Genomic DNA, 21,934 nt, shown 5'->3' with positions numbered 1-21,934 from the left:
GACCCACCCCCCAGCTCCTGGATCCTTTACACAAAGAACAGACTGGGTAGAAATGGATCATGCTCAGTCCATGTGGTTTCTTGACTCCATGCGGGGGTGGTGTGTGTGTAGATGACTTGTTTTTAAACAAATCTCTCCTTTCCACTTGCACTCAAAATTGCACTTGATTCTTTTACATGGAATTTTTGGCATTTTTTACCTTTTTTTTTTTTTTTTTAAACTGGAGATTGAACCCAGGGGTCCAAAACCACTGAGCTACACTCATGTTTTTATTTTTTAATATCTTAGTTGTAGATGGATACTACACCTTTATTTTGTTTATATTTACTTTTACGTGGTGCTGGGGAGCGAACCCGGGGCCTCACACATGCTAGCCGAGCGCTCTATCAACCCAGCCCCCTTTTATGTTTTGAGACAGGGTGTCACTAAGTTGCTTAGGACCTCAGATGCAGAGGCTGGTCTTAAAGTTGTGTTTCTCCAGCCTTATCCTCCCGAGCGGTTGGGATTCCAGGCCTGCGACACCGTGCCCGGCTCTGGTATTTTAAATACGATAACCTACTTCAGTAAGTGACCACCTTCAAATACCCAAAACCTGCCCCAAACCCACGTACGTAAGCCTAGGCAGCCCAGAAAGCGGACGCAGCCACTGACTGCCAACTCACTTCCGGGGCGGTCCAACACCTCGGCCGCCCGTCCTGCCCCGACAGGAAGTATTTTCTGCGCAGTCTCTGCAGTAGCCCCGTCTTTTGCCTCTGTCCTGACGGAGGCGGGACTTCCTGTTTCGTGTTCCCTGGGACCTCCAAAGGGATACTGGGGCTGAGAGGGAGAATGTCTACGTCCTGTGGCAGCGGATCAAGCAGTGCATTAGTTCGGGCCTGCTTCCGTAGTTCTCACTGATTCGTGCAGTTATCCACACTCTCTCCAAAGGCGCTTTCAGGCGGCCTTGGTGTTCTGAGTGCGCAAGAGTGTGTGTCCGCAGGTGGAGAAAGGGCATGGAGGAGCCGCCACCGGCTCCCCCGAGCTTCTTTTGCAGGGCACGGCGTCCTTCCTCCCGAGTCTTTGCTGCCGGAGCTGTGGCTGCCGACTCGGAATCTCTGGTGGAGAATCAGAAGTTGCCTTCCTTAGTCCAAGAACCCTATTACCCGGAATCCGGTTGGGATCGCCTCCGGGAGCTGTTTGTCAGAGAGTAAAAAATGCCCAGGGTCTGTGGGGAGGGGCCACGAAAGAATTAGCCTGGGGCCAAGAACCCAGGGGTGGTGGTTTATTTTTAAGTGAGGTTAGAGGTTCTAATATTTGTGGAAGAAGGTTGTATCCTGATTTTGCCATTTGATAGTTGATTGATAGGTTTTTAATGTTAAGGGTCACTGAAAGAGCTCCTAGGGATGGATACTTAGGTACATAGGGATGTATTCCTATTGAAATCAGTGCCCTAATTTTACAGGTAAGAAAATTTGGGCCAAGCTAGAAACCACTGACATCCATGTCTGCAGAAATCTACTCCAATATTCTTTTTTGTATTTCTTTTGATCCCAGACTTGTTGGTATTTCATGACCAATAATGTTCCTTCACCGCCCCTCAAGTGGAGATTGAAGAGGGCCAGAGAAGGTTGTCAGTTTTTTATTTTGCCCAAGGAAGAATTAAACAGTATCAACTATTGGGTTGTTGTTTTTGTTCTGTGCTTGGAATGAGCTCAGAGCCTTATTCTTGCTAGGCAAGCATTGTAACACTGAGCTATACCAGCGTAGTGTTTAGCTATACCCTCTGCCATTTCTCATCATAACTAGATTTTAAAATAGAAGATAACCCTTTAGATTGAATTTATTTATAATAATTCAAAACACTTAATTCATTAACTTATTAATCACTTGTGAAAAGATTACCCTATCATGAAGTAATTTACTACACTACGCTGTTATCAAGGGGTTAAATTAAAATTGAAGCTTTATAATATTGCTGAGATAGTTGTAGCAAGGGAACTGACAGACTTGTGTTTAATTATTTTATTTAGGCTTCATCTTGGGGCCTTGCTGAGTTGCTGAGGCTGTCTCTCAACTTGTGATCCTCCTGCCTCAGCCCCCTGAGTTGCTGGGATTACAGGCATGCACCACTGGGCTTGGTAGCATTTTGGATAGTTCTTCATAGTGTTTTGGATAATGTTTCAACATGTTTTCTTTTTGATGTTTTAGTGAACAACAGAGAATTTCAAAGGAACTTGAGAATATCTATAGGGCAGCAGCTTCAGCAGGCATCATTGGCTGGGCATATGGTGGAATACCAGCTTTTGTTCATGCTAAACAACGCTACATTGAGCAGAGCCAAGCAGAAATTTATCATAACCGGTTTGATGCTGTGGTAAGTACTGGTGATTTAAATAGTATTTAGGGGCATACAAACTTAGCTATTTACACATAGTCATTCTGTTAGGTTGTAGTTTAGGAGGGTTTTTAAAAAATTAATCTAAATAACAACAGAAGTCCTCATGCTGATGTGTAATGTGTATACATTGTTTATTAGACTTCTTCAAAATAGGCATATAGGATCACAACTATGACTGGGATTGACTTCTCCAGCCCTTTTTATTTTTTATTTGTAGACAGGGTATTGCTTGATTGCTGAGGCTGGCGTTGGACTTGATTCCTCCTGCCTCAGCCTCCATAGTTGCTGTCATAAGCATGTATCACTGTGTCCCAAGAAAAGTTTCTTTTTTTAACTTTTTATTTTGAAGTCATCAGGCTTAAGGAAAAGTTGCAAAAAAATAGCACAAGATTCCCTACATACCTTTCTTCCAGATTCTGTAAAATTTAATGTTTTACCATGTTTGTTTTGTCATTCTCTCTGTATAATAAATACTATTTTTTTTCTAGACTGTTTGAAAGTAAGTTATAGACATGATAAATAATTTAGTGTGTATTTCCAAAAGCCAAGGCCATTTCTTATAAAACCAAATACAGTTATAATGATCAAGTTCAGGAAATTAATATTGTTGTGGTGGACCACTATTTACATAAGGTCCACTATTGTATGTGGACCTTATGTAAATTTTGCTAGCTCTTCAGCTTATCTCATTTATTTAAAAAATAAATAAAAACTTTTACTTGATCTAGGAGCTATAGATTACATGTTAAATTTGTCTTTTATGCCACTTTTTAGTTTCTTTTAGTCTGGAATTATTTCTCTCTCTTTGCCTTTTCTGACCTTGACAGTTTTGAAGACTGTGGACCATATATTTTGTAGAATGCCCTTCAATTTGACTCATGCTATACTTTTTTGGCAGGTTACCCTATTGATACTTATTATTAATTGATACTGTATTCTCAGCACAGTTGATCAGAAGCATATGATATCAATTTGTCCTTTTACTGGTGATTTTTACTTTAGTTACTTTGCTTAAGATGATATCTGCCAAGTTTAGCCACCATAAAATTACTGTTTTTTCCTCTCTCTAATAGAAAGTATTTTATAGATACTTGTTAGACTTTTTGAGATTAGTAAATATCCAATTTTTTAAATCTAATTTTGGCATTCAATTATGATTCTTGCTTGAACTAGTTATTATTGTGGTGGTTGCCAAATGACCATTTTCTAATCTCATCATCCTTTTTTTTGTGTGTGTGTGTGTGTGTGTGTGTGTGTGTGTGTGTGTGGTGCTAGGGGTTTGAACTCAGGATGTGAAGGGTGTATGAACCCCTAGTTGATTTTTTTTTTTTTTTTTTTTTTGGTTCCAAGGATTGAACTCAGGGGCACTTGACCACTGAACCACATCCCCAGCCCTTTTTTTGTACTTTAGGATCTCAGTGAGTTGCTTAGCACCTCGCTCTTGCTGAGGCTGGCTTTGAACTCAAGATTCTCCTGTCTCAGCTTCCCGAGCCGCTGGGATTACTGGTGTGTGCCACTGGGAGTATTTGTTTTGTTTTGTTTTGTTTTAATGAAGAACATGTCTAATACTGATTTATGTCTGTCATGGTGGTTGCCAGATAGATTCGCTTTAGATTCTTAGTTGATGGATTACTTGCAATTGACATTGGCAATTCTGTTTCTTTTCCATCTCCTGATAAAACAGGATGCACAAGAGACTTGTTTAAACCTTAGTACTTAAAGAATGATAATTCTAGAGACTTTTATGTTATTTCTGTTATGGGACAGACCTCTCAGAAAATGTATCAAGTCCATTTTGTCCGAATCGGAGAGTCGTTATTTAGCTGGCTGGCCTGCAACTGCTCCCCGAAGGACCCATAACTATCTGTTCAAGGAACAGCATCAAGCCTGAGCATTTCAGATTCTTTAAAGGCAAAAACTGCAAGCAAGCAGGGGTACAGAATCTGAATTCAGCAGTTAGCATAACAATGCAATGGGTACATTGGTATTTCCCATGAGACTTTTAGGTTGGCATAGCAGCAAGCAAGCACAACGGACATGGGTCGAAATGACCCTACTTGAGTACGAGTTAGAGAATGGTTACTGGTATCTAGACAATCAATCTCTGACAGGGTACGTTGCCCAAGAAAAATGGGAACCAAAGAAAGAACAATTTTACATTGTATGAGAATTGCCATTTTGTGTTGCCAAACATGCTCTGCTAAGCAACTCTTGTTAGAGGCAGAGTGTTCCCATGGGAGAAGCATTTCTTATATGTCTTGGAGTCTCAGGGTAAAATGGAGTCTGTTTGGTCATTGCCCATATAGCCTGGCTCATAACAATTTCTATCTGACTAATTTATAGCTGGCATTCCTCCTGCCCCATAATTTTTAGAATAAGGAAAGCATCAAGGTGTTTTGGAATCTCACAGCTTTTTTATAAACTTTAGCAATGTGCGCATCGTGCTGCCACACGAGGCTTCATTCGATATGGCTGGCGCTGGAGTTGGAGAACTGCAGTGTTTGTGACTATATTCAAGTAAGTTATCTAAGTTTTGAGAGAGAGTCTTGATATTTTTGTAGTGCATCTTTTGAGATTATAAAAACATGTTGAAGTGATTCATAATGCCTTTTTCTCAAGAACTTTTGTTTATCTAAGAGGTTGGTCTAACTAATTGTAGTTTTGGGTATAACTGATAGAGGTCTACCAACTAGTATCAAAATACATACAAGGGGGCTGGGGACGTGGCTCAAGCGGTAGCGTGCTCACCTGGCATGCGTGAGGACCAGGTTCGATTCTCTGCACCACATACAAACAAAGATGTTGTGTCCACCGAAAACTAAAAAAATGAATATTAAAAAAAAATACAATGTTCCTAAGAAAGAGAAATTTCAAAACCTTTATGTTTCAATTTTTTATGTTTTTATTTCTGAATATTCAAGAAAAAATTTTCATCATTTATTGATGATGATGGTGGCTATAAGACTATTAAAATCAAATGGAATTTTATTTTTTAGAAAAAGGGATGGTTTGAAAAATGAGACAATCACCTTTAATGTTGTACTCAGAGGCACTTTACCACTGAGCTACATCCCCAGCCGTATTTTGTATTTTACTTAGAGAAAGGGTCTCACTGAGTTGCTTAGCTCCTTGCTTTTGCTGAGCTGACTTTGAACTCAGCCTCCCAAGCCACTGAGATTATAGGTGTGCACCACCACACCCAGCAATAAATGTTTCTTAATCTAACAACTATAGGTACATCTGTTCTGGAGGCAGGAAGAGTTTGAGGGAGGAAGAATATCACTGAAGAAAGACAGTGATTTTTCTTTTGAATTTCAATATAATTTATTCTGACCTGCTTAAGTTTTAAATTTCTTTGTCTTTTTCCTTTTGGCCTTATCTCTTTTGATGTGACAGTAGTTTAGTATGGCTAATTTCTAGCTGAATAGACCAGAACGCTTTTTTTTCCTCAAAAAAAAAAAAAAAAAAAGATTCAGTTTTGTCATACCTATCATTTTAATGAGAACAGCAGTCAAGAAGGTAAATGGGATATGCTTTGAATTGTATGTTTTTCTTCCATCCCAGCTCAGTGAACACTGGATTAACTGTGTACCGAAATAAAAATGCTATGAGCCATTTTGTCATTGCAGGAGGTAAGACATTTTTGTTCTTGCTTACATTTTTCAACCTTAAATATGGCTTAGAAAATATGTAAGGACTTTCAAATCAGAAGTACTGAGTTCTTTGGTTGGCTTCATATTGTACTTCATTCAACATTCAATACAAACGTGTTTATGGACAGCTTTGGGTTTGGCCCTTGGTATGCTTAATGAATAAACAGATAAGATCCTTTTCTTTTTCATTGAATTTTAAAGTCTCATGAGGATGGGAAAAAACAGGTTCCTGTGATAGGAAGCAACAAATACATAGGACAAGGGGATTTAAAGTGAAGTAGGTGGTCAGAGAATGCCTTTCTGAGAAAGTTAACATTTAAGCTGACATCTGAAGAATGCAAAAAAGAGCAGCAGAAGTATCAAGGGGAGGACTCTATGGCAATAAAGTTCCTTAGAAACAGGTTAATGTGGTTCAAACATAGTGAAGGGAAGAGTAGCTTAGGATGAGACTGGTCATATGAAGTAGCAAGAACCATATTTTCGTGGTAAGAGTTATGATTTTCTTTTAAAGCTTCTTCCTCTACTAGACCTCTTTTAAGTGTTCATTAAAAATGGAGAATAGAATGTTGATTACCAGGGATTGGAGTTTGGGAGAATTGGAAAGATGTTGGTCAAAGGATACAAAATTTCAGTTAGGAGGAATAAGTTTTAAGATATTTGTTGTACAACATAGTGACTAGTTAACATTGATCTATTGTATATTTCACAGTTAATAAGAGAGAAGATTTTTTTAAGTATTTTTACTAGCAAACAAAATGAATATGGGAGGCAATGTTTATGTTAATTAGCTTGATTTAGCCATTATTAGTGTCTTCATATTTCAGAACATCATGTCATACACCATACACACACATAATTTCTATTTGTCAATTCAAAATACATATATGTATATTATACATACATAGGTGTAAGTATATGTGTGTGTGTGTGTGTGTGTGTGTGTGTATAAAATAAACATTAAAAAAGAAAAAAAATCAAAATGTTTTCAGAATGATAAATGAAGCTAAACGTCTTATACACTCAATTGTCCACTAACTCACGTACATTCTCTCGCATAAAAAAACACAAATACATATGCCACATTTAAAACTTTTTTATTTGGGGGCTGGGATTGTAGTTCAGTGGTAGAGCACTGTGAGCCTCAGCACCACATAAAAGTAAGTAAATAAAATAAAGGTATTGTGTCCATCTGCAACTAAAATTTTTTTTAAAAGATAGATCTATTTTCTTTTTTAATTTGGAAATAATTTCAAGCTTACATAAAGTTGCAAAATTAGCTGGGCATTGTGGCACACGCCTGTAATCTCAGTGACTTGGAGACTAAGGCAGGGGCATTGCCATCTTTGAGCCTAGCCTCAGCAGCTTCAAAAGATCTTATCTCAAAATCTTAGTGAGGATCTTGGAAAACCCTCTTCCCAAAAAGAACCAATACACTGAACAACATTATCAAAAAAACAACTTTTTAAAGATACTGGAAATTGATCTAAGGCACCTGACAAATTGAGAAGCATTTATTCAAGAATGTCTACTGAATCTTGGTAAGAGCAATAAGAGTCTGTGGTGATTTATCCTGAGCCTCCAGCTCTGTGGTGCAAAAGTCCCACAAAGGAAGGGTAGGCTGAGAGGGTTTTGTTACTCGAGGGTTTTTGTTACTGACATTTGGAGCAGAGCACAGAAAATGTAGGGAGGTTGCTGAAAGCAGTTTCAATCAAGGAATTCAAACATCACACAGCTAGCCTGAGATTTTGATACTGTTTCAGGAAAAGCCATAGACCAGCGGATGAGGCAGAATTTTAATGAGGATCTTAGGAACAGTAAAACCAAAGAAACAGCTTGGTGCGTTGCATTGATATGCCTGTAGTCCTTGTGTGGGAGGCAGAGACAGAGGGATCACTTGAGCTCAGGAATTCAAGACCAGCCTGGGAAATATAGTGAGATCCTGTCTTCAAGAGAGAAAGCCAAAAAGAGCCATAATGAGATCATATTTACCCCATATGCCCTGGAAGCTTGTGCACATGGATAAGGTTCCAAGTATACTCAGGTTAGGGGTCTAACAAGCTACTTTTTGGGTAGATGCGAGTCCTTGTGAACACAAAAAGTAAAAACCAAAAAAAAAAGATATGTAAACTGAATAACTTTTAAATGTATTCCCTAAGCCACAGACAAATTCACTTGTATAGGATACAAGTCTTATTGTTTTAATGAATCATTGACAACTAAGCTGGTGCAATTCCTAGGATGGGAGACATAAAAATAAAAACTGAGAGCAGAAATCAGTGGCTATACTCTGTAGCAAAATAGACTCCACAAATCTGGTCTAGACAAGTTATCACATAAATAAAGAACCACAGCCATGCCCCTAAAGGGGACATGTTCTAACTCCAGAGTTGCTATGGCATATAACTTAAAATGTCCCAGTTTTCAACAATCACAACAAAGTCACATTGAAACACTAGGAAAAAAGCAATGGGAATTTCCTCTGATGGGGCCTGTCTGTGTACATAACTAACAAAAGACTTCACATGATGGCTCTTAAAAGTATGAGGACAGTGAGTTAACATATAGATATCGGTAAAGAAAGAAATCATAAAAGTAATTAAATAGAAATTCTGGAGGTAATAAGTACAATAATAGAAATTTAAAATTTACTGAAGAGGAAAAATTCAGCAATAGATTTGAGGTAGCAGAAGAAAGTTCAGTGAACTTGAAGATAGATGATCTCTTCTGAAGGACAGGATTTAAAAAGTGAACATAGACAAATGGAACATCAGAGGTCTATGGGACGCCATCAAGCATTCCAACACATACGGAATGGGAATACCAGATGGAGTATGGAAAGAGAGAAAGGAAATAGGAAAAGTATTTGAAGAAATAATAGCCACAGACTCCCAAATTTGATGAGAAACGTTAATCTACATATCCAAGAAATGTAACAAACTCTAAGAAAAACATAAAACAGATTTGTACCTAGATATGTCATACTTAAACTATTGAAAAACAAGGAAAATCTTAAAAGCAGCAAGAAAAACAATTCTTCCCTGGGCTCAAGGCATTCTAGCAACTCTGAAGACAGGAAGATGGCAAGCTCAAGGCCAGCCTCAGCAATTTAGTGAGGCCTAAGCAATTTAATGAGACCCTGTCTCAAAAAAGAAAAAGGGATGGGGATGTGGCTCAGTTGTTAAGCGCCCCTGAGTTCAATCCCCAATACTAAAAAGTAAAAAAATAAAAAATGAAATGGTGGCACTCACTCGTAATGCCAGCAACTCTGAAGACTGAGGCAGAATTGCAAGTTTGAGGCCAATCTCAGCAATTTAGTGACACCCTGAGCAACTTTGCAAGACTCTCCTGTCTCAGAAAAAGTTCTGCTGATAACTCAGTGGTTAAGCACTCCTGGGTTAAATCCACAGTACCCCTCCCTGCCCCCCAAAAAAGGCAGAATAAAGACATTGCCAGATAAATAAAGACAATTCATTGCTTGCAAATCTGCCTTTAAAAATGGAAGTGATATCAGAGATTAACTTAAATTTACATGAAGAGTTAGTTAAGAGTATTGATAAAGGTGGTTATGTAAGTAACTATTAAAGGCAACATGGAGATTCTAAAAAAAAACAGACAAAACTAATAAAAATAAAGCATCAGGTACATAACATTTAATGATATCTGGAACAATAGTAGCAAAAAGGAGAGGGAAGGAGTGCAGTTATATTGTAATAAGGGAATGACACCAAATTATCACCTGAGTCCACAGGAGGAGATGGAAATACTAGAAATGGTAAATGGGTAGGTTATTATAAAACATTGTAAAACTAATTTGATCCTTAACCTTAAAAATACATAAAGTTGTATGAAACAATAATTGTAACATTGTATTGTTGAATTTAACTACATACACCACAGATAGGACAACAAGAGCACAAAAGTGGTAAAAGAGTAGTGTTTCATTGGAACAAAGTAATAAGACAGTAACTTTAGAAGTATGGGCATCCTGAGCACCTGTAATCTCCAGGAAGCTGAAGCAGGAGGATCATCAAGTTTGAGACCAGCCTGGGCAACTCAAAAAAGACCCTGTCTGAAAACGGAAAATAACAATGACTGGGGGTGAAGCTTAAATCAGAAAGATCAAAATGGAATTAAAGAAGAAACAGAAAAGAAATTGTAAAATGGCAGGCCTTAATCCAACCATATCAGTAATAATATTACATGAATGGATTGAACATTGTCGGTGATTTTTTTTTTTCTCTTAACACTAAATATTTCCCCCTACTCTCACTTTGCATGTGTGGTTTCTAGAAGTCTTATGTAGATATCTTTGCAGGTAAAGAAGGTGTCCCCCTATTCCTCTCTGGCTTCTTAAGAAAGTATGTGTGTAGGATTAAACTCAGGGTCTTACACATGCTAAGCAAGTTACCCTACCATTGAACTATATCTCCAGCCTAGTATTCCTTTCTTTATCTTGGGATTTTCTACAGTTTGAAAATGGTATGCCCATGTGTAATTTGGGGGCCAGTTATCCTGCTTGGTGTTTCTTGAGCTTCCTAAATTTGGTTTGTTTTCTGACATTAATGTAGAGGGATTCCATTTGTTTCAAACATTTACCGAGTTTCTTTCTTTCTTCTTCCATTCCATCTACTCATGTTAAACCTTTTGAAGTTTTCCCACAGTTCTTGGATACTTGGAGGTCCCCCCTCACATCTATGATAGATCTAAGAAAAGAGTTGTAGTTGTTTTCAATTTATTTAGCTTTTTACTTATTAGAATGGAGTGATAAATTCTAATCTTATACCACATCAAAAACTGGAAGTCCCCTTTCTTTGTGTCCCACATCTTAACAAGACAATAAGAAAGCCCAAGTGCTCTCTGCTTCCTGGCCACCATGAAGTGAACACAGTTCTTCCACTACAACCTTCCACCATGTTATTCTTCCTTACCTTGGGCCCAAAGCAGTGGACTGGGCCATTCACGGACTAAACTTCTAAAACCATGAGCAAAAATAAACTTTTCCTCTTTTTAAAAATTTTTAAAATTTTTTTGGTTGTCACTAGATCTTTATTTTTTATTTATTTATTTATATGTGGTGCTGAGAATCAAACCCAGTGCCAGGCAAGTGTGCTACTGCTGAACCCCAGCCCCAGCCCAACTTTTCCTCTTCTTAAAAAAGACCAAAAAAAAAAAAAAAAAAAAATTAAAGACAAGAAAGCCCAAGTGCTAGCAGGCATGGTAATCCCAGCATCTCTGGAGAATGAGGCAAGAGGATCACAAGTTCAAGGCCAGCCTGGGCAATTTAGTGAGACCCTGTCTCAATATAAATAAGAATTGGGATTATAGCTCAGTGATAGAGTGCCACTGGGTTCAAATCCCAATACTGTCTCCTCCTCCTCCCATAAAAAAGCCCAAGTACTATGGGCCACCTTTATTGGTACCAGCAGGTGGTTTAAACCATGCAAGCTCCAGTCTGTACAAAGCTTTCACTCTAATCCTACCTTCGACCACTATAAAAACCCAGGCCAGTCACCCTGCTACCTCTTTAAGGCCATTTTTGGATCATTTTTATAATTAGAAACCTACCTTGGTTTCTTCCTTAAGTTTCGTTGTGTATGTAATAAACCTTTTAATATCCTATTAGTGCAATTTTAGCATTTTGGTATCTGATCCAGATTTTAGGTGTGAAGATTAAAGATTATTAAGAAGGTGATTCTCCCCAGATTGATCTAAAGTTAAAACCCTGTCAGAATCCCAATAAGCTTAAAATATCTTTTGCAGAAATTAACAAGCTGATTTATTTATTTATTTGGAGAGTCAAAGAACACAGAGTAAGCAAAACAATTTTGAAAAAGAAAAAAATAAAGCTGGAGGATGTATACTTTCCAATTTCAAAACTTACTATAAAACTATAGTAATCAAGGCACTATATTGGCCTAAGGATAGGTAAGTGAAACAGAATGGAGAGTCCAGAAATCTGTATCTTATATTTCTGGTCAGTTGGCTTCCAGAGATGCCAGACTAATTCAATGGTGGCAGGCATGTGGAGTGTTGGAGTATTGCATAGTCCCTTGTACAAGGGGTGAACTTTGCTCCTTCATACCATACACAAAAATTAACTCAAGAGATCAAAGACTTCAATGTAGGAGCTAAAACTATAAAACTAGAAAGAACATGCAAGAATAAAACTTTGTGACATTTTATTAGGCAAAGACTTAAATATGATAGCATAATTAAGAAAAAGTTGATGTAAATTGGATTTCATCAAAATTTTATATTTCAAAAGAAGGCATTATTAAGAAAATGGAACTGGGTCTGGAGGCACACCTTTATAATTCCAGCAATTCAGAAGGTTGAGGCAGGAGGATCACAAGTTTGAGGCCAATCTGAGCAACTTAATGAGACCCTATTTCAAAAATAAAAATTAAATATGGCTGAGGATAGGTACACCGGGGTTTAATCCCCAGTATCAAAAAAAAGAAAGGGGGCTGGGTTGTAGCTCAGTGGTAGAGCGTTTGCCTTACACGCATGAGGCTCTGGGTTCGATCCTCAACACCACATTAAAAAATAAATAAGGAAGGAAGGAAGGAAGGAAGGAAGGAGGGAAGGAGGGAAGGGGAAGGGGAGGAAGGGAAGGAAGGAAGGGAAGAAAAGGAAAGAAAAGGAAAGAAAAGAAAAAGAGACATGCCCAGAACAGGAAAATCAATCAGCTAGCAAGTGAATAGATTGCCTAAGAAGAAGTTGGGAACAGGAGTACTGCAAGCAGACGCAAGAAATCTTTTTGTGAGGACGGAAATGTTCTAAAATATGCTGACCTTTGCACACTGAATCCATTAAATATTTTTACTAAAAAATCATTGAATTGTTCATTTAGATTAATTTTGTGGTATGCAAATTATGCCTCAGTAAAATTCAAAAATATATTAACCGAAGGGACAAAGGCAATGCTTTAGAAAGGAAGAAACAATATAGATTCCTAGAGTGATGCTTTGAAAAATAATTATATTTATAATAGTAACAGAAGTGTAACGTAAGGAATAAATTTAATAAATGTACAACCTCTATGAAGAAAATTACAAATCATAAAATAATAATAAATATGGAGTTACATTTAATACAGTTAACCCAGTATTCATTGAAAATAATTTAAATCAAAATTAGATTTTTTTTTAAAAAAGAACTTCATACAGTGTTAAAGCCTTTAAAATTCAGATTCTGTGAGCATAGCAAAAAATTTCCATGAATAATTAGGGGATCTTGCAACTATCATAAATTAAAATGTGAATAAAATTACAACAAAAACAGTGGAGTATTGGCAGATCTGTGAAACAGAATTTAAAGATCAGGAACAAACGAAGCACACCCAAACATCTAAACTAGAGCAAAGGTGATTGTTCAGACTGATGGTGAAAGAATCATGGACTGAAACAATTATTAGCTGTTTAGAAGGGAATAAAATTGTAACTATTCGTTACAACAAAACAAATTAAAATTCATTAAAATGGTTATGTAAAAAATGCACAAAATATTTGGAGACAAATAGAAGTAGATGTATGTCTGATTTCTAAGTGGGAATATATGTTAATGTATGTATGTATATACATATGTGTATGTATACATATTTAAGTAGGAAATTATTAGCAGACTTAGCCACATAAAAATTTTAAACTTATCTATGTCAAGTACTACAAAAGTATGTAAACAATCCCAAAATAACGTAAGCAGGTAATCAGTAAAATCTCTTACACATCAAAGAGAATGATATCTCAGTTGGAAATAGGAAAAAGAACATGAATTTGTTCTTTCAAATACATGACACAGATAACTTGTAAACCTGTGGTAGAACAACTATCTTTCTCTGCTACTTGGGAAATGTGACTTAAATTAGATACCACTTTTGGTCTATTAAAGTAGGAAAGATAAGAGAACACAAAACAGGGTATTTGCATATTTTTAATGGGGAAGTAACAGTGCAACTTTTTTGAATAGCAGTCTAGTAATTTAAGTCAAAAGCCTTTGTGGGGAATGGTGGTGCACACCTGTAATCCCAGTGGCTTGGGAGGCTGAAGCAGGAGGATCTAGAGTTCAAAGCCAGTCTCAGCAACAGCAAGGTGCTAAGCAATTCAGTGAGTCCCTGTCTCTAAATAAAATACAAAATAGGACTGGCTCAGTGGTTGAGTGCCCCTGAGTTCAATCTCTGGTACCCTCCCCCAGAAAAGAGCCTTTAAAATATTTGTGTCTTTTGTCCTAGGAATTCCATTTCTATGAGTTTATTCTAATGTACAAAGATTTATGTACAGGAATTATTGCACCTTTATTTAAAACATCCATAAATAGAATACCTATGATGGACAATACTTTGTAGTACATCCATGGAATAGAATTGTGGAAGAAAATTTAGTGATATGAAATTTAATAATGTGTTCAAAGAAAATAAAAGGTGTAGTATGTACAGTGTGGCCCCATTATAAAAAGATTTTGTTTGTGAGACTAGGGAAATAAGACCAAATTACTATCTCTGGGTAATGATGATTTTTGTTCTTGTTCACTTAGGAAATGTAAAGAATAAATATAGAATATTCAAATAAAATTATAAGCCTCAAATATTGCCATTCGTAATGGTATTAGTTGCATTGTGCTTCTTGAAAGAGGAAAATTAATGAACATAAGATGTATGCAATCCCAGTGGAAATTAAAGAGGTGCATACCATTCCATCGTCCACCAGGGGGCACTGTAGGCCATTGCTTTGCAGGCCTATTTAAGCTGCAGTGCAGCTGCAGACTGGGTGAGGCTGGGAAAAGGCATTAGCCACTGGGGCTACTTGAAGATTTTGTTTTTATTGGGGGTGAACTTTCCCTGAAAAAGGAAGAAATAGAAGAGGTGGAAGTGAATAAAATGCAGATTTTAAAATGTAAATAGACCAACACCGAGCAAAATGAGAAGAGATTGGATCCATTAAAATAGCGTTTATTTATTTATTTATTATTTAAATATTTATTTTTTTAATTTTAGGTGGACATAATATCTTTATTTTACGTTTATGTGGTTCTGAGGATCGAACCCGGTGCCTCATGCATGCCAGGCGAGCACTCTTCCACTGAGCCACAACCCTAGTCCCTAGCGTTTATTTTTGTAAAAGAGATTTCTTCTTTTGAATCTGCAAAGTAGATGGAAAGTTATGTATGGGATATTTTCTTATAGTGGTATGTTAATAGTAGGCTCAGGAAGCTCACTTAGGGGACTGTATTATAGAAGGAAAAATTTAAAATGGAATTATTGTATTCAAAGATTATTTAATGTTAACTTTATTCTTTTTAAATAGCTGTCACTGGAGGTCTTTTCAGAATGAATTTAGGCATTCGAGGCCTGGTGGCTGGTGGTATAATTGGAGGCTTGTTGGGGTAAGTGTTAAAATGATCGTATTTTAAATTTGTACATCTTTTATTAATGCCTTGCCTATTAAAATTATCATTCATTTTCAAAGGACATATTTAATAATGAGAGCCTATAAAGGATTGTTAGTTTTGTATTGGCAGTGACTTTGTCCAATTCTAATTCTACCCTAATTGTTTTTACATATCACAATAAATAATTTAAGATTGATTTAATACAGCTATCTAAGATAGAGTCTATATTCAAAATTCCTTTTCACTGAACAAAAACTATTTATATATCACTAATACCTGAGATTATTTGTAACTTAAATGAAGGTAGTTAGAAGGAGCTGGAAGAATAAAACAGTTAATAAGCACATTTTATGAAATTTTTTTGGTTAGGTTTGGTTTAACTTAATAGATTAATTTTTTTCCCAACATTTAATTTTGAACAATTTCAAACCTGCAGAAAAGTTGAATGAATTAGTATATTCCTTTCACCCAGTTTCACCAATTTTTAACATCTTGCCACATTTGTTTTCTGTATCTCTGTATATGTGTGGGATATGTTTTTTCATTTCCTTTTTTTTTTCCCTTGAATAAAGCTTTTGAGACCTCATGATACTTTACCCCTAAATATACCAGTGTCTCCTAGGATGAAATCAAAATACAATTATTACAATAAACATTGTTCTAATACTACTAAGATAGGATCCATATTCAAAATTCCTCAGTTATCACTATAATGCTCAGATTATTTCTCAAATAAATTTGATTGTCCCCTTATGATTAGATTTAGGTTATGTTTTTGGGAATACAGCATAGGTAAAGCAGTACCCTCTTTGTATCACATCAAGAGACATGTCACCCACTTTAAGTAATATTAACTTTAATTACTTGATGCATTGGTTTTATATTGCTGTGTAACAAATTACCACAAACTAACTCCTTAAAACAATACTCACGTATCATCCCACAGAACAGAAGTCCCGGTGAGCTTGCTTATTTATTTATTTATTTATTTATTTATTTTAGTTGTAGATGGACACAATACCCTTTATTTTGTTTAGGTTTTTCGTTTGTTTGTTTTTTAATGTGGTGCTGGGAATCATACCTCAAGCATGCTAGGCAAGCGGTCTATCACTGAGCCACAACCCAGCCCTGGGTGAGCTTATTTGCTTAGGGTTTCACAAGGTAAAAATCAAGGTGTTAGCCAGGCTGTGCTCTTATCTCAGGGTTCTGGAGAAGAATCTGCTTTCAAGCTCATACAAGCTGTTGAAAGAATCCAGCTCTTCATGTCGATAGGCCCAAGGTCCCTGTTTCCTTGCTTCCCATGAAGCAGATGCTGCTTTCTGTTCCTTGAGGCCACCCACATTCCTTCCACAGGTCCCCTCCAGTTTGAAACAGCAGCAGCACCTTGAAACCTTCTTGTACTCCTTGTACTTTGAATCTTCTGCTTCTGTCTGCCAGATGAACTCAAATTTAACTGAATAGTCACCTTAATTATATTTGTAAAATCCATTTTGCCATGTAACTTAATGCAGTTATAGGCATAATATCTCATCCTGTTCACAGTGAAGGAATTAAGAAAGCAAATTTGGGGAGACTATTTTAGAATTCTGCTAAGGCAGTATCTACTGAATTTATCCATTGCAAAGGTATTCCCTTCCAGTCATGAATACTAAGTGTCTGTAGAATAAGACTATGTTAATATCCTACTGTCCAACTTTTTCCTCTAGTGGCTTTTATGATCCATTAATGATCCATGCTGTAATTGACTATGTTTACAAACTATTGTTATGATAATTCTATTAATCCTTCTGTTTTCATTAGTTGACATTCATATGAATAAAAAACATTCTCCTTTCTCTCTTTTTCTCTTCCTATCTACTTCCTTTTCCCACCCCTTTTTCAGGAGGGAGGGTAATACTATAGATTTTTTAGTTCTTTTTAAAAATTTTAATTAAAAAAATTCAACATGCCACATCCACTGTTGACATTATTTTTGTTGTAGTGGTAATATACCAGCTTGACTTATAGGGGCAAAGTATTGAAGTTAACTGCAAATTTTTTATTATAAAATCATATTACATAGTTTTTACCATCTTAACGATTTTCTAAAAATATTCTTAGTTGTAGATAGACACAATGCCTTTGTTTATTTAGTTTTTTTTTTTTTTTTTTTTTTTAATGTGGTGCTGGGAATCGAACACAGTGTCTCATGCGTGCTAGGCAAATGCTCTACCACTGAGCCACAACCCCAGCCTAATCTTAACCATTTTTAAGTGTACTGTTCAGTGATGTTAAGTACATTAACAAAGATGCTTTAATTATCAAAGTTCTTTTATCTGATAGTGAACAAGTGGATCAGTGCTATTACTTAGTAGAGTTGCTCACATGTCATGGGGTCTGAGGACTCTTTCCCTAAGCTTTCTCTCCACTTTCCCTCAGCACTCCTGTAGGAGGCCTGATGATGGCACTTCAGAAGTACTATGGTGAGACTGTTCAGGAGAGAAAACAGAAGGATCGAAAGGCATTCTATGAGCTGAAACAGGAAGAATGGTAAGGAGATGTTAAGACTAGAGGATCTGGCTTTCCAATTGCAGCTGTTTGGTGGGTGATGCTCTGCTGACCCAAGTACTCTAACTTGCCACCCAACACAAAAAAGGTTTTTTTTGGTTTTTTGCGGGGGTGGGGTTGGTACTAGGGATTGAACCCAGGGGCTCTTAACTATTGAGCCACTTCCCCAGCAATTTTTATTTTTATTTCAAAACAGGGTCTCACTAAGTTGCTTAGGGCCTTGCTAATTTGCTGAGGCTTGCTTTGAACTTGCAGTCCTCCTGCCTCAGCCTCCCAAGTTGCTGGGATGACAGGCATGTCATGTCATTATACCCGGGTAAGAAAAGTTTACTCTTCTTGGTCTTATTCTCTTTAATTAAGAAGAAAAGAAACATGAAAGGCACTAACTTTAATTTCAATTTGGTGAGGATCTTTCTTTAGATACTTTGTAATCTAAAGTTTCATTTGGTTGCATATTTTTCTTTTCCTATGTTCTTGACTACATACGAAATTACTTAAAAGTAATACACATCAAGGGGCTTTACTTGGCTTGTTTAAAAAGTGGTAGCCCCTATGTTGTTTATATCTATAGGAATACAAAACATGTTAAATTCCTACATTGAAAAATTATACATCAGCCAGGCATGGTGACGCATGCCTGTAATCCAAGCAGCTTGGGAGCTGAGGCAGGAGGATCACCAGTTCAAAGCCAGCCTCAGCAAAAGCGAGGCACTAAGCAATTCAGTGAGACCCTGTCTCCAAATAAAATACTAAAATAGGGCTAAGGATGTGGCTCATTGGCCAAGTGCCCCTGAGTTCAATCTCCAGTACCAAAAAAAATTTTTTTTTCCTTCTTGCAGTAGGCACAGAGGAATTGAATAGATATAGTGGCTGTTAATGAATGGGATGTCACTGAGGAAGGAGCATGAAAATTTTTGTGTATCCCACCTGGCCATTTCCTGGGGTACACTAATCTCTATTTACTAGGTAGGGTATTCAGACTTAGTGCAAACTCTGTGCAGATTCTATGTAAGATGAGCATAATGAGCTGCTGTCTAGTACTCCTGAGTACATATGGCTTCCTTCACCATGACACCATCTGTTTTGATAATGTAGGAATCATGCGTGATTGACTTGTGAGTTTCAGGTCAGGAGAGAGAAAAGTCATTGTATATGAAACACAAGGAATAGTGTTTGCTCATAAGTTGCCTACCAAAGCAAGGAAAGTAAGACAAATAATTTTTGTTTTAAATCTCTGTAAGACCTAAGAAATGGATAACTTACATCCTTTTTACTCTTTGATTACAGGAAAGCCAGACTGCAACTTACTGAGCTCCTCCCTCAGGAAATTGAAAACAGCCTACAGAAAAATCAGTCTGAGGAGGATGCTAAGAAAATTGAAGTCCTGCTAAACCTTCCTAGAAACCCTTCATCACCAGAAAAACAAGATAAGGATTGAGAATGTTCCAGACTTGAAACTCATGGGAGCTATGTTGTTGTAGCCATGAATGCCAGTGCCCGTCTCCTCTGGCATTGGACCAGCCTGCTGACACATGTACCCACTGGCTCCTGTGGTGGCAGTGACTTGCTCCTCTCTTTCTGTTTTTTTAAATCAAGAATTGAGCTGCTCAATTCTCATTTTATTTATCCTTAAATTTAAATACATACTTATATCTGTATTGATCTTTTGACCCATTTGTATGCTTATATTTCTTTACCCTGGATTTTATAAATATAAGTAAAAAAAAAAAATTCCCAAAATATTAAAGTTGAATTCTATAGGCTGTATATTTGCTCATGTAGTCCTTTGATGGGTACCTTAACCTGGTGTGCTGGTGCACATCTATAATCCCAGCAACTTGGGAGGCCAAGGCAGGAGGATTGCAAATTTGAGGCCAGTCTCAGCAACATAGCAAGGCCCTAAGCAACTTACTGAGATCCTGTCTCAAAATTAAAAAAAAAAAAAAGGGGGGGGAGGGTGGGGGTGTGTGTGGCTAGAATGTAACTCAATAGTAAAGCACTCCTAGATTCTATTCCCAGTTACCACCTCCCACCAAAAAAACAAAACAAAACAAACAAACAAACAAACAAAAACTAGGTATCAGCAGGAAAAGAAACAACCAGCCAGCAGGACCAGGCTGTAATTGAAGGTGGTCTGTAAAACTCTTGGGCCCTTGAACCATTGTGGGCTAATGTATAGTAGTGTTTTGCTTTGTTCTAATAAGAATCAAAGATGACTTCTATGCCATTTGAAATAAAATACAAAGTTAAAAAGGAAGTAAGTCACATTATTGAAGAAACAGTCTGACTTTGTTTCCTCTCAGTCTTGCTGATAAAAAGTGTTGCGTATTGTTGCAGGAGCTGTGTAGAAGAGAGACACCATACCTACACTTGGAGCTGCTGCCTAAGAAAGCTGTCTTGCAGATTTCAGCAGTTAGTAAATGAGAAGGAAACAAAACTGGACTAGGTGTTCAGCATTCCCCACCTTGGAAGTTCCACTTTCAGACTATGGTCTGAAAATATTAAATGAAAAATTCCAGAAATAAATAAGCAATAAGTTTTGAGTTGTGTGCCTTCCTGAGTAGAGTGATAAACTCTCATGCCTTGCCTCCCAGGACAGGAATCATTCCTTTTTCCAGCATGTCTATGTTCTACCCATTTATTCATCACTAGTAGCTACACCTATATAAAGTTCTGAATTGTCTACAGTTTCAAGCATCCATTGGGGGTTTTGAAATGTATCTCCCTCAAACTGGGGGAAACTACTATATAAAGGGGGGAAAGCTGCTAGTATTTTGTTTTAGTGTTGGGCCTCTCTGCTCCTACTTTAAGAATACTGTTGTTCCCCAAGAGTTAGGTCTACGGAGCTGGGTAAATAGTAGCTACAGTCATGGGCTCCAGAAGCAGAACACTGGCTCTCCATTTCAGCCATGTGAACCACAGCAAAGCCATTTTACTTTACCTCTCAGATTTCTCAACCTGTCAAGAAATAGCATCTTCTTGAGATTGGATACTAAGTGAAATTATTTAGGTCAAGTATAATATTGTGAAATATATATTTGGTCTTTATCCTTGACATACAACTCCTAAAATCCTTGGAATCTCCAAAGAGATCATGTCTTTTTGTATGTGAATTAGTTGAGTGATGGCTAGCATCCATCTCCAGAGGGGATGTGGCTGTTCACCCAAAAGACCCAAGCAGAAGTGGAGGCAAGCATTTTTAGTCCCACCCCACAAACTCTGGTTAAGGGGAAAAGAACCAAAGGTTAAGGTTGATCACCAATGGCCAAGGATTTAATCAATCAGGCATATGTAATAAATCCTCCATAAAATCCCCAAAGGACAGGGATTGGAAAGCTTCCAGATAGCTGAACCTGAGAAGGTTCCTAGAGAGTAGCCTGCCCGAACGTCTGTGCCCCTTCTCCCTGCTGAACTCTATGCATCTCTTCATCTGTTTCCTTTGTAATACTATTTATAATAAACCAGTAAAGTGTTTGTGTTCTATAAGCTATTTTAGTAAATTAAACCTAAGGAGATGTCATGGGAACCCAACTATATAGCTGGTCAGTAGGAAGCACAGGTGCAACAACCTAGGGCTGGCGACTGGCATCTAAAGTAGGAGCCCTTGTAAGGTGATACCAGAGATGGGAACTTTTGTCTTAGTGCCAGCTAGTAAGAATGGAATCTGAGTGAAGTAATGTGGAGAGCAGGCTGTGCCCTGCCTTAAGTTACTCCACGATGACTAGAACAGCAGTTTTCAGGACCTGCCTACCTCTGAACTACTCCATTTTGGAAAGCAGTAATTTGCCAGGATTGCTCTGTTTTGAGTGTAAATGGGCTAAAATAGAATGACAATATCCCTTGTTCGTACCTGATGTGTACAAAAAAAAAACCCACCATCTGCACAGCATAACCATAAGGCACAAACTGATAAATTAATAGTGCTAATAAAAATGACTACCTGTGAATGTATTGATTTAAATCAGAAGCA

At 37.3% G+C, this 21,934-nt stretch overlaps 1 protein-coding gene across 1 annotated transcript; it reads left to right on the top strand.

Annotated features, from left to right (window-relative positions):
* The first annotated feature begins 765 nt into the window (after window positions 1-765).
* Timmdc1 (translocase of inner mitochondrial membrane domain containing 1) lies at window positions 766-20,217 on the top strand. The gene is made up of 7 exons (XM_078044167.1): window positions 766-1,186; window positions 2,188-2,353; window positions 4,806-4,894; window positions 5,942-6,009; window positions 15,333-15,411; window positions 17,836-17,946; window positions 19,252-20,217. The coding sequence occupies exons 1-7, from the start codon at window positions 993-995 to the stop codon at window positions 19,400-19,402; spliced, it is 858 nt and encodes a 285-aa protein (XP_077900293.1). The 5' UTR covers window positions 766-992; the 3' UTR covers window positions 19,403-20,217.
* Window positions 20,218-21,934: the final 1,717 nt, after the last annotated feature.

This window comes from Ictidomys tridecemlineatus, chromosome 3, assembly GCF_052094955.1.
Source record: "Ictidomys tridecemlineatus isolate mIctTri1 chromosome 3, mIctTri1.hap1, whole genome shotgun sequence".
Classification (NCBI taxonomy): domain Eukaryota; kingdom Metazoa; phylum Chordata; class Mammalia; order Rodentia; family Sciuridae; genus Ictidomys; species Ictidomys tridecemlineatus.
The sequence above is the reverse complement of the archived record's forward strand: the minus strand, read 5'-3'. Positions and strand labels throughout refer to the sequence as shown.